Source organism: Amblyraja radiata, chromosome 30 (assembly GCF_010909765.2).
Source record: "Amblyraja radiata isolate CabotCenter1 chromosome 30, sAmbRad1.1.pri, whole genome shotgun sequence".
Taxonomy (NCBI): Eukaryota; Metazoa; Chordata; class Chondrichthyes; order Rajiformes; family Rajidae; genus Amblyraja; species Amblyraja radiata.
The window spans coordinates 9162569-9175862 of NC_045985.1; the positions used below are offsets into that span (position 1 = coordinate 9162569).

Sequence of the window (13294 nt, forward strand, 5' to 3'; positions counted from 1 at the left end):
GTGTACAGGACCAGAGTCCAGAGTCAGTCCAGGATCGGCTCTTCCTCACCGGAGACCACGGCTTTAAGATGGTGTAGGCCGCAGGCCGGCGGTTGAGATTTAAAGTCTCCGCCGCAGCCAGAAGCAGCGTAGACTGCAGGGCCGGCGGTCGAAGCTCCCCTCCAGGGGTGATGGTAAGTCCATGCCGCACCCGCGGTAGAAGTTGGCCGCGGGCCGGCAGTGATGGCTTCTTCTTCCCCCGGGTCCCCCACGAGGGATCCCTGGCTGTAGACGCCGCACCAGCTGGAGCTCTGCAGACCGTGGCTTCAGGCTGCGACTTCAGGCTGCCGGCTGCCCCGGGCCAGCGAAACGGAGCGCTCCCCTCCAGCGAGGGCTCACCCGCTCCACGCCAAGAGTCCACGCTGAAGCCCCGGGCGCGTCTCCGGGAAAGGCCGCGCCGATCCTTGATGTTAGGCCACGGGGGAGGCGACCTGGAAAAAGTCGCCTCTCCATGGAGGAGGCGACCGAAGCGGTTCCCCCTTACCCCCCCCCCCACACCACCCCGCACACAAAACACACGAAGGAACATTAAATACACACTTTAAAACATACTAAACAATAATAAAAAAGTTGAAAAAACGGACGCGCTGCTGACATGGCTGCACACAGAGGAGCGCCCCCTACAGAGACATCTTCCCAACGGCCATCAGGCTATGGGACCCTGCGAGCTCCAACTAAACTCCAAACCCACGAACTGCAGAAACGGGGAACTGTAGATGCTGGCTTGCACAAAAAAAAAGGGCACGCAAAGTGCTGGAGTAACTCAGCAGGTCGGGCGGCCTCATTGACCAAGTCTTTGTTTCCCCACTTCTGCGACCCTTTAGTTTCTACCAGAAGTTCTTGGACCAGGAGGCAGAGCTGAGGAAGGCCTTGTGTCAGCTGGTGAACCTGAGTCAGAGGGTGACCTTCGCGAACAAGCGGATTGATACCATTCACGGTGGGTAGCCTTCCACGGCCGCTTCGGGAAGTTACTGCTTTGGGAAACATAGAAACATAGATGCAGGAGTAGGCCATTCGGCCCTTCGAGCCTGCACCGCCATTCGATATGATCATGGCTGATCATCCAACTCAGTATCCCATCCCTGCCTTCTCTCCATACCCCCTGATCCCTTTAGCCATATCTAACTCCCTCTTAAATACAGCCAATTATCTGGCCTCAACTACATTCTGTGGCAGAGAATTCCACAGATTCACCACTCTCTGTGTAAAAAAATGATTTTCTCATCTCGGTCCTAAAAGACTTCCCTCTTATCCTTAAACTGTGACCCCTTGTTCTGGACTTCCCCAACATCGGGAACAATCTTCCTGCATCTAGCCTGTCCAACCCCTTAAGAATTTTGTAAGTTTTTATAAGATCCCCCCTCAATCTTCTAAATTCTAGCGAGTACAAGCCGAGTCTATCCAGTCTTTCTTCATATGAAAGTCCTGACATCCCAGGAATAATAATAATAATAATAATGGGTGGGATTTATATAGCGCCTTTCTAATACTCAAGGCGCTTTACATCGCATTATTCATTCACTCCTCAGTCACACTCGGTGGTGGTAAACTACTTCTGTAGCCACAGCTGCCCTGGGGCAGACTGACGGAAGCGTGGCTGCCATTCTGCGCTTACGGCCCCTCCGACCACCACCAATCACTCACACACATTCACACACATTCACACACAGGCAAAGGTGGGTGAAGTGTCTTGCCCAAGGACACAACGACAGTATGCACTCCAAGCGGGATTCGAACCGGCCACCTTCCGGTTGCCAGCCGAACACTTAGCCCATTGTGCCATCTGTCGTCCCGCTTGGAATCAGTCTGGTGAACCTTCTCAGTACTCCCTCTATGGCAAGAATGTATTTCCTCAGATTAGGAGACCAAAACTGTACACAATACTCCAGGTGTGGTCTCACCAAGACCCTGTACAAGGGAAGGAAGAAAGGAGGACCCGGCGTGGGAGAGGGGGGGGGGGGGAGATGGGATCGCCGTGAGGGGGAAGATAATGGGGACCCAGGCGTGACGGGGGAAGAACAATGGAAGACCCATTATGGTCGGGCGCTCACGGTGGCGCAGCGGTAGAGTTGCTGCCTCACAGCGAATACAGCGCCGGAGACCCGGGTTCCATCCCGACTACGGGTGCTGTCTGTACGGAGTTTGCACGTGACCTGCGCGGGTTTTCTCCGAGATATTCGGTTTCTTCTCACACTCCAATGATGTGCAGGTTTGTAGGTTAATTGTCTTGGTAAATGTAAAAAATTGTCCCTAGTGGGTGTAGGATAGTGTTGATGTGCGGGGATCGCTGGTCGGCTGTTAGGGGAGTCCAGAACCAGGGGCCACACAGTTTAAGAATAAGGGGTAAGCCACTTAGAACGGAGATGGGGAAATACTTTTTCGCACAGAGAGTTCTGAGTCTGTGGAATTCTCTGCGTCCGAGGGCGGTGGAGGCCGGTTCTCTGGATATTTTTAAGAGCGAGCTAGATAGGGCTCTTGAAGATAGCGGAGTCAGGGGATATGGGGAGAAGGCAGGAACGGGGTACTGATTGTGGATGATCAGCCATGATCACATTGAATGGCGGTGCTGGTTTGAAGGACCGAATGGCCTGCTCCTGCACCTATTGTGTATTGTCTATTGACAACCAGAGCGCGGTCCTGAACTATTTCTACCTCATCGGTGACCCTCGGACTAATCTGAAAAAGGGTCTCGACCCGAAACGTCGCCTATTCCTTCCCTCCATAGATGCTGCCTCACCCGCTGTGTTTCTCCAGCATTTTTGTCTAGCTCGGACTATCCTCGATCTGACATTACCGGCTTTAAATTGCACTAAACGTTATTCCCCTATCAGGTATCTGTACACTGTAAATGGCTGGATTGTAATCATGTATTGTCTTTCCGCTGACTGGATAGCACGCAACAAAAAGCTTCTGACTGTGACTCGGTACACGTGACAATAAGCTAAACTGAAGTGAAACTGAACTATGCCCTGGAGTTGTAGACTCCTCTGCCCTGGGTTAGTGATAGTGCATGGGTAAACATGTGAAAGTGTTGCCCGTGCCAGGTGTAGTTGGCATTGCATCGCAGGCACCATTGTCATGACTTCTTTCTTGCTCTGACTAGGGTTATGGGCTCGGAAGGAGGCCCTCGTACGCCTTCATCTGCAGGAGAGAAGCAGAGAGCCGGGGCCGGACATCAGCAGGTTGGTACCATGCTCGGGCGACAGTGCCCCTTCCACTCCACCCGCCCCATCTTGCCAACAAAGATACAATACAATACAATTTATTGTCATTTGAGCCACAGCCATACAAACAAAGACAATGTCCTAGACATACACACAATTTAGTTCACACAAACATCCATCACAGTGGACCCACTGTGATGGAAGGCAAAGTCTTTTCTCTCCCCTGTTCTCCATGACTCTCCCGATGTCGAAGCCCCAGGCGGGTGATGATAAGTCCCACGGCCATTTTAGGCCGTGCCGGGCGATTTACGGCCCCGCTCCCAGTCTAGAAGTCTCGAAGTTGGATCCCCCGGCGGGTGCTGGAATGTCCCACGGCCATGAAGCCGTGCTGGGTGATGTACGTCCCCGCTCCAGGTCGTTCCAACCCCGCGACACGGGCTGGAGAAGTCGCGTTGCGGGAGCTCCGGGAAGCGGTCTCTCTCTCCCCCCCCGGACCCGCGAGCTCCCGATGTCCCGACAGTCCACCGGACCTGCGGCTGCGTTGCTGGAGCCTCCGAGCCCCAGGAGTCGAGTCGCAGCAGCAGCGAGTCACCACCGCTCCCCACGCACCGAGGCCGGCCAGCTGGTGAGTCCGCAGCTCCGCAGTCTCCAGAGCCCCCGGGTCGTTCAGGCTGGAGGCCGCTCCACGGTGCTAGGCCCCAACGACAACGGAGACCCGACAGGGAAAAGGTCGGGTCTCCCGGACAGGGAAGAGATTCTAAACAGTTTCTCCCGCCCCCCACATATACACATTTAAAACCAGTATTAAAAAACACCAACACTACATTTAACTAGACAAAAGACAGACAGGCTGTAGGGGCCGCTGCAACGGGTGAGTCGCGCCGCCAAGGTGCGATGTTTAAGAAAGAACTGCAGATGGTGGAGAAGGTAGACAAAAATGCTGGAGAAGCTCAGCGCATGAGGCAGCATCTGTGGAGCCAAAGAATAGGTGACGTTTCGGGTCGAGACCCTTCTTCAGACTGATGTGGGGTGGGGGGGGGCAGGAAGAAGAAAGGAAGAGGCGGAGACAGGGGGCTGAGGGAGAGCTGGGACGGGGAGGGGAAGGAGGGAGAAAGCAGGGACTACCTGAAATTGGAGAAGTCAATGTTCATACCGCTGGGGTGTAAACTGCCCAAGCGGAATATGAGGTGCTGCTCCTCTAATTTACGGTGGGCCTCACTCTGGCCATGGAGGAGGCCCAGGCCAGAAAGGTCGGATTCGGAATGGGAGGGGGAGTTGAAGTGCTGAGCCACCGGGAGATCAGGTTGGTTATTGCGAATCAAGCAGAGCGAAGCGATCGCCGAGCCTACGCTTGGTCTCACCGATGTAGAGCAGCTGACACCTAGAGCAGCGGATGCAATAGATGAGGTTGGAGGAGGTGCAGGTGAACCTCTGCCTCACCTGGAAAGACTGCTCGGGTCCTTGGATGGAGTCGAGGGGGGAGGTAAAGCGACACGTGTAGCATTTCCTGCGGTTGCAAGGGAAAGTACCAGGGGAGGGAGTGGTTTGGGTGGGAAGGGACGAATTGTCCAGGGAGTTACGGAGGCCAAACAAGATGCTCTGTTTGAGCTCGTCCCATTTGCCCGCCCAAATGCCCGCACGGGCGGCATGATGGCGCAGCGATGGTGGAGTCGCTGCCTTGCGGCGCCAGAAACACGGGTTCCCTCCCAGCTTCCGCACCCAGAGCCACGGTTGAATCGGGGTCTGGGGGAGCTGTGATGGAGCAGCACTAACAACTGCACAGCTGTGCCTCCCATTGCCCCTCCATTCCCCGAGGACTGTGAGGACGTCACGGTTGCGCAGCGGTAGAGCTGCTGCCGTACAGCGCTTGCAGCGCCAGAGACCCGCCTTCAATCCCAACTACGGGTGCTGTCCGCATGGAGCTTCTACATTCTCCCCGTGACATATATACATCGACAACAGGTGCAGGAGTAGGCCATGCTGCCCTTCGAGCCAACACCGCCATTCAATGTGATCATGGCTGATCATCCCCAATCAGTACCCCGTTCCTGCTTTCTCCCCATATCTTCTGACTCCGCTATCTTTAAGACCCCTATCTAGCTCTCTCTTGAAAGCATCCAGAAAACCAGCCTCCACCGCCCTCTGAGGCAGAGAATTCCACAGACTCACAACTCTCTGGGTGAAAACGTTTCTCCTCATCTCTGTTCTAAATGGCTTACCCCTTATTCTTAAACGGTGGCCCCTGGTTCTGGACTCCCCCAACATCGGGAACATGTTTCCTGCCTCCAGCGTGTCCGACCCCTTAATAATCTTATAGGTTTCTATAAGATATCCTCTCATCCTTCTAAACTCCAGTGAATACAAGCCCAGCCGCTCCATTCATTCATCATATGACAGTCCCACCATCCCGGGAATTAACATGGCGAACCCACGCTGCACTCCCTCAATAGCAATTGCGAGACAGATGGATGGAACAGTTGCGAATTGTGAAGCCGGAGGAAGGAATGTAGATGGAGCCGCGTGGGTTTTCTCCGAGATCTTCGGTTTCCTCCCACCCCCCAAAGACATACAGGTTTGTAGGTTAATTGGCTTGCAAGAGGTGTAAATTGTCCCTAGTGTGTGTAGGACGACAGATGGCACAATGGGCTAAGTGTTCGGCTGGCAACCGGAAGGTAGCCGGTTCGAATCCCGCTTGGAGTGCATACTGTCGTTGTGTCCTTGGCCAAGACACTTCACCCACCTTTGCCTGTGTGTGAATGTGTGTGAAGAGTGATTAGTGGTGGTCGGAGGGGCCGTAGGCGCAGATTGGCAGCCACGCTTCCATCAGTCTGCCCCAGGGCAGCTGTGGCTACAGAAGTAGCTTACCACCACCGAGTGTGACTGAGGAGTGAATGAATAATGCGATGTAAAGCGCCTTGAGTATTAGAAAGGCGCTATATAAATCCCATCCATTATTAGGACAGCGTGAGTGTGGGGGGGGGGTCGCTGGTCGGCGCGGACTAGGTGGGCCGAAGGGCCTGTTTCCGCGCTGCATCTCTGACATAAACTAAATTAAAGACTAACGGGGGTTTGCTCTTGCCCAGGCGGAGGTTGACGTACATCTTGGTGGAAGACCATAAGCACCCGCCTTGACTAGCTCTCCCACTCCCCATCCCACAGGCGCACCAACGAGGAACTGGAGAAGGAGCTGGAGCTGCTGAACGGGGAGCGGGACCAACTGGCAGTTGAGCTGAAGCGGAACTCGCAGCTGATCGAGAAGAAGGTCTCCGAGGCGCGGCTGAAATGTGAGTCCATCGTGATTGCTGCCCTGCTGAAGGCAGCCTCTTCCACCGCCGGGCAGCAGGGTACGCAGAGGCCGGTTCTCTGGATGCTTTCAAGAGAGCTAGATAGGGCTCTTAAAGATAGCGGAGTCAGGGGATATGGGGGGAAGGGAGGAACGGTACTGATTGTGGATGATCAGCTATGATCACATTGAATGGCGGTGCTGGCTCGAATGCACCTATTGTCTATTGTCTGGAAGGGCCTGTTTCCAATGAAATAAATCTTCCGTTATTTAGCTAAACAAGCCATTTAGAACTGAGATTACATTTATTTTTAACTTAGTGAGTTGCGAATTTGTGGAATTCTCTGCCTCAGAAGGCAGTGAAGGTCGATTCACTGGATGGATTTTAAAGAGATTTCGATAGAGCTCTTTGGGCGAGCGGAATCAAGGGATATGGGGAGGCAGGAACGGGGTACTGATTGGGGATGATCAGCCATGATCACATTGAATGGCGGTGCTGGCTTGAAGGGCCGAATGGCCTACTCCTGCACCTATTGTCTATTTACTACAGACTGGAAGGGCCTTCTTGCGTATGGCGTGCACAGGCTAAAGTTGCAGGACAACTTGTTCTATTTGATTATTTTGATATTTTCTTATTTGATTGTGCACGCCAGGTTGATTGCATTTGTCGAAACAGGGAAGGTTGCAATCTCCCACCCCACTGGAAGGGCCTGTTTCCAGTGAAATAAATCTTCCATTATTTAGTGAAACAAGCTAGATTAGTTTAACTTATTTCTAAACTAAACCAATACCAGCACCAATATCCCCTTCAGCAATGCTAGCGCCACCGTTTATACTTCTGAAATGACAGACAATAGGTGCAGGAGTAGGCCATTCGGCCCTACGAGCCAGCACCACCATTCAATGTGAGGTTATCCATTTTGTGAGGTTATCCATTTTGGTGGCAAAAACAGGAAAGCAGACTATTATCTAAATGGTGGCCGACTAGGAAAAGGGGAGATGCAGCGAGACCTGGGTGTCATGGTACACCAGTCATTGAAAGTAGGCATGCAGGTGCAGCAGGCAGTGAAGAAAGCGAATGGTATGTTAGCTTTCATAGCAAAAGGATTTGAGTATAGGAGCAGGGAGGTTCTACTGCAGGTGTACAGGGTCTTGGTGAGACCACACCTGGAGTATTGCGTACAGTTTTGGTCTCCAAATCTGAGGAAGGACATTATTGCCACAGAGGGAGTGCAGAGAAGGTTCACCAGACTGATTCCTGGGATGTCAGGACTGTCTTATGAAGAAAGACTGGATAGACTTGGTTTATACCCTCTAGAATTTAGGAGATTGAGAGGGGATCTTATAGAAACTTACAAAATTCTTAAGGGGTTGGACAGGCTAGATGCAGGAAGATTGCTCCCGATGTTGGGGAAGTCCAGGACAAGGGGTCACAGCTTAAGGATAAGGGGGAAATCCTTTATAACCGAGATGAGAAGAACTTTTTTCACACAGAGAGTGGTGAATCTCTGGAACTCTCTGCCACAGAGGGTAGTCGAGGCCAGTTCATTGGCTATATTTAAGAGGGAGTTAGATGTGGCCCTTGTGGCTAAGGGGATCAGAGGGTATGGAGAGAAGGCAGGTACGGGATACTGAGTTGGATGATCAGCCATGATCATATTGAATGGCGGTGCAGGCTCGAAGGGCCGAATGGCCTACTCCTGCACCTAATTTCTATGTTTCTATGTTTCATGTGATCATGGCTGATCATCCACAATCAGTACCCGGTCCTGCCTTCTCCCCATATCCCCTGACTCCGCTATCTTTAAGAGCCCTTTACAGCTCTCTCTTGAAAGTATCTAGAGAACCGGCCTCCACCGCCCTCTGAGGCAGAGAATTCCACAGACTCACAACTCTCTGTGAGAAAAAGTGTTTCCTCGTCTCCGTTCTAAATGGCTTGCCCCTTATTCTTAAACCGTGGCCCCTGGTTCTGGACTCCCCCAACATCGGGAACATGTTTCCTGCCTCTAGCGTGTCCAAACCCTTAACAATCTTATATGTTTCAATAAGATAGAAACATAGAAAATAGGTGCAGGAGTAGGCCATTCGGCCCTTCGAGCCTGCACCGCCATTTGATATGATCATGGCTGATCATCCAACTCAGTATCCCATCCTTGCCTTCTGTCCATACCCCCTGATCCCTTTAGCCACAAGGGCCACATCTAACTCCCTCTTAAATATAGCCAATGAACTGGCCTCAACTACCTTCTGTGGCAGAGAATTCCACAGATTCACCACTCTCTGTGTAAAAAATGACTTCCTCATCTCGGTCCTAAAAGATTTCCCCCTTATCCTTAAACTGTGACCCCTAGTTCTGGACTTCCCCAACATCGGGAACAATCTTCCTGCATCTAGCCTGTCCAACCCCTTAAGAATTTTGTAAGTTTCTATAAGATCCCCCCTCAATCTTCTAAATTCTAGCGAGTACAAGCCGAGTCTATCCAGTCTTTCCTCATGAAAGTCCTGACATCCCAGGAATCAGTCTGGTGAACCTTCTCTGTGCTCCCTCTATGTTAAGAATGTCTTTCCTCAGATTAGGAGACCAAAACTGTACGCAATACTCCAGGTGTGGTCTCACCAAGACCCTGTACAACTGCAGTAGAACCTCCCTGCTCTTATACTCGAATCCTTTTGCTATGAATGCTAACATACCATTTGCTTTCTTCACTGCCTGCTGCACCTGCACGCCTACTGCATGCCTACTCTGAAGAAGGGTTTCGGCCCGAAACGTCGCATATTTCCTTCGCTCCATAGATGCTGCTGCACCCGCTGAGTTTCCCCAGCAATTTTGTGTACCTGCCTACTTTTAATGACTGGTGTACCATGACACCCAGGTCTCGTTGCATCTCCCCCTTTCCTAATCGGCCACCATTAAGATAATAATCTACTTTCCTGTTTTTGCCACCAAAGTGGATAACCTCACATTTATCCACATTATACTGCATCTGCCATGCCTTTGCCCACTCACCCAGCCTATCCAAGTCACCTTGCAGCCTCCTAGCATCCTCCTCACAGCTAACACTGCCCTCCAGCTTCGTGTCATCCACAAACTTGGAGATGTTGCATTCAATTCCCTCATCCAGATCATTAATATATATTGTAAATAGCTGGGGTCCCAGCAGTGAGCCTTGCGGTACCCCACTAGTCACTGTCTGCCATTCTGAAAAGGACCCGTTTACTCCTACTCTTTGCTTCCTGTCTGCCAGCCAGTTCTCTATCCACATCAATACTGAACCCCCAATACCATGTGCTTTAAGTTTGTATACTAATCTCTTATATGGGACCTTGTCGAAAGCCTTCTGAAAGTCCAGATACAACACATCCACTGGTTCTCCCTTATCCACTCTACTAGTTACATCCTCGAAAAATTCTATAAGATTCGTCAGACTTGATTTGCCTTTCATAAATCCATGCTGACTTTGTCCAATGAATTCACCACTTTCCAAATGTGCTGCTATCCCATCTTTAATAACTGACTCCAGAATTTTCCCCACTACCGATGTTAGACTAACTGGTCTGTAATTTCCCGGTTTCTCTCTCGCTACCTTTTTAAAAAGTGGGGTTACATTAGCTACCCTCCAGTCCTCAGGAACTACTCCAGAATCTAAAGAATTTTGAAAAATTATCACTAATGCATCCACTATTTCTGCGGCTACTTCCTTAAGTACTCTGGGCTGCAACTTATCCAGCCCTGGGGATTTATCGGCCTTTAATCCATTCAATTTACCCAACACCACTTCCCGGCTAACCTGGATTTCACTCAGTTCCTCCATCTCATTTAACCCCCGGTCTCTTGCTATTTCCGGCAGATTATTTATGTCTTCCTTAGTGAAGACGGAACCAAAGTAGTTATTTAATTGGTCTGCCATGTCCTTGTTCCCCATGATCAATTCACCTGTTTCTGACTGCAAGGGACCTACATTTGTTTTAACTAATCTTTTCCTCTTGACATATCTATAAAAACTTTTGCAGTCAGTTTTTATGTTCCCTGCCAGTTTTGTTTCATAATCATAATTCAAGATCCCCTCTCTTCCTTCTACACTCCAGAGTGTACAAGCCCAGCCGCTCCATTCTCTCAGCATATGACAGTCCCGCCATCCCGGGAATTAACCATGTAAACCTATATCACTCCCTCAATAGCAAGAATGTCCTTCCTCAAATTAGCGGACCAAAACTGCACACAATACTCCAGGTGTGGTCTCACTAGGGCCCTGTACAACTGCAGAAGGACCTCTTTGCTCCAAAATTCATCTCCTCTTGTTATGAAGGCCAACGTGCCATTCGCTTTCTTCACTGCCTGCTGTACCTGCATGCTTACTTTCATAGACTGATGGACAAGGACCCCCAGATCCCGTTGTACGTCCCCTTTTCCCAACTTGACGCCATTTAGATAGTAATCTGCCTTCCTGTTTTTGCTACCAAAGTGGATAACCTCACATTTATCCGCATGAAACTTCATGACAGCGGTGACATTTTCTCCGTTCTCTTTTCCCTGTCGTGGATTTAGTCGAGGCAGAGACGAAGGACTGCCTGGCCGCGTCGGGGCGACTGCAGGAGGCGTTGGCGGAGAAGGTGCAGGCGCAGCAGAGACTGACCGAGCAGCTGACCGAAGCCCAGCGTGAGGTGGAGGAAACTCAGGAGACCGCCGAGACCCTGCGTCGGGAGCTGTGCAGCCAGCAGGGGGCGTACCAAGAGGGTGAGTACCACCGTCGCCAATGCAATAGACAATAGACAACAGGTGCAGGAGGAGGCCATTCGGCCCTTCCAGCCAGCACCGCCATTCAATGTGATCATGGCTGATCATCCCCTATCAGTACCCCCGTTCCTGCCTTCTCCCCATATCCCCTGACTCCGCTATCTTTAAGAGCTCTATCTAGCTCTCTCTTGAAAGCATCCAGAGAACCGGCCTCCACCGCCCTCTTGAGGCAGAGAATTCCACAGACTCACAACTCTCTGTGAGAAAAAGTGTTTCCTCATCTCCGTTCTAAATGGCCGACCCCTTATTCTTAAACTGTGGCCCCTGGTTCTGGACTCCCCCAACATCGGGAACATGTTTCCTGCCTCTAGTGCAGTGGTTCCCAACCTTTTTTTGGCCATGCCCCACCTAATCACCTCTAAAATCCTGATGCCCCCCCCATGTGGTGATATATAATTCTTATCATTTAAAAAGTGAACTCCGTTTCAGCTGAAGATGCTTAAAAAGCCAATACCTTGGTTTAAACAAGCTTCAAAAGAAATATGATAATAAAAGAGTATTCACAGGTAATAAAGAGAGAGAAAATTTCTATATTAGAATATTGAAATATTTGTGGATTGGCTCAATTGCCCCCTTAAAAATCAAATTGCCCCCCTGTGGGGCGTACGCCCCACGTTGGGAACCACTGCTCTAGTGTGTCCAAACCCTTAACAATCTTTTATGTTTCAATGACAATCTTATATGTTTGAATGCAACGGGTGACTGGGGCCTGTTGGCAGTGAAAGCTGTCTCTTTGTGCCCCTTGCACTAACAATGTTTGGGACAAAGACCCGCCATTTATGCATTTGCCTCTATTCAAGTTCAAGTTACATTTATTGTCACATGCACCAATTGGTACAGTGAGATTTGAGTTGCCATACAGCCATACGAATAAAAATAACACAATACACGATAGAATTTAACATGGACATCCCCACACAGCTGAATCAACGTTTCCCACTGTGAGGGAAGGCACTAAAGTTCAGTCATCTTCCTCTATGTTCACCCGTGGTCGGAGCCATTGAACCCTCCGCAGTCGCCACTACGGGGGCCCGATGTTCAGGCCCCCTCGCCGGGATGATCGGAGCTCCGACGTCAGAACGGAAGAACACTCTCAGCGGCTTGGAGTTTCCGAATCATATAACCATATAACAATTACAGCACGGAAACAGGCCATCTCGACCCTTCTAGTCCGTGCCGAACACATAATCTCCCCTAGTCCCATATACCTGCGCTCAGACCATAACCCTCCATTCCTTTCCCATCCATATAACTATCCAATTTATTTTTAAATGATAAAAACGAACCTGCCTCCACCACCTTCACTGGAAGCTCATTCCACACAGCTACCACTCTCTGAGTAAAGAAGTTCCCCCTCATGTTACCCCTAAACTTCAGTCCCTTAATTCTCAAGTCATGTCCCCTTGTTTGAATCTTCCCTACTCTCAGTGGGAAAAGCTTTTCCACTTCAACTCTGTCTATCCCTCTCATCATTTTAAAAACCTCTATCAAGTCCCCCCTTAACCTTCTGCGCTCCAAAGAATAAAGCCCTAACTTGTTCAACCTTTCTCTGTAACTTAGTTGCTGAAACCCAGGCAACATTCTAGTAAATCTCCTCTGTACTCTCTCTATTTTGTTGACATCCTTCCTATAATTAGGCGACCAAAATTGTACCCCATACTCCAGAATTGGCCTCACCAATGCCTTGTACAATTTTAACATTACATCCCAACTTCTATACTCAATGCTCTGATTTATAAAGGCCAGCACACCAAAAGCTTTCTTTACCACCCTATCTACATGAGATTCAGCCGCTTCTTACTGGAGACCGCGGCTCCCGAAGTCCACAGGCCGAGCTCTAACACCGGCGACCCCCGTCAAAGGATCCCAGGACTCCGCGATGTTAAATTCAGCGCCGCCCCGAGGCCGGAAGCTCCACGGTCAAACCACAGCTCCACGGTGTTAAAGCAGCAGGCCCAACACTCCGGAGCTTCAACGTGGTGATCCCCGGTAAGGCATCGGCCCGCTCCGCGA

General features: G+C 50.6%; 1 protein-coding gene across 2 annotated transcripts in view; it reads left to right on the forward strand.

Moving 5' to 3' along the window:
- The window catches only part of cchcr1 (coiled-coil alpha-helical rod protein 1), a 53224-nt gene that overhangs the window by 30791 nt on the left and 9139 nt on the right, over positions 1–13294 (forward strand). For both annotated transcript variants that reach the window (XM_033047404.1, XM_033047406.1), the window contains exons 10-13: positions 864–976; positions 3143–3221; positions 6363–6487; positions 11033–11221. In XM_033047404.1, coding sequence (XP_032903295.1) covers positions 864–976; positions 3143–3221; positions 6363–6487; positions 11033–11221 — 506 coding nt within the window. The remainder of the gene's footprint in view (positions 1–863; positions 977–3142; positions 3222–6362; positions 6488–11032; positions 11222–13294) is intronic.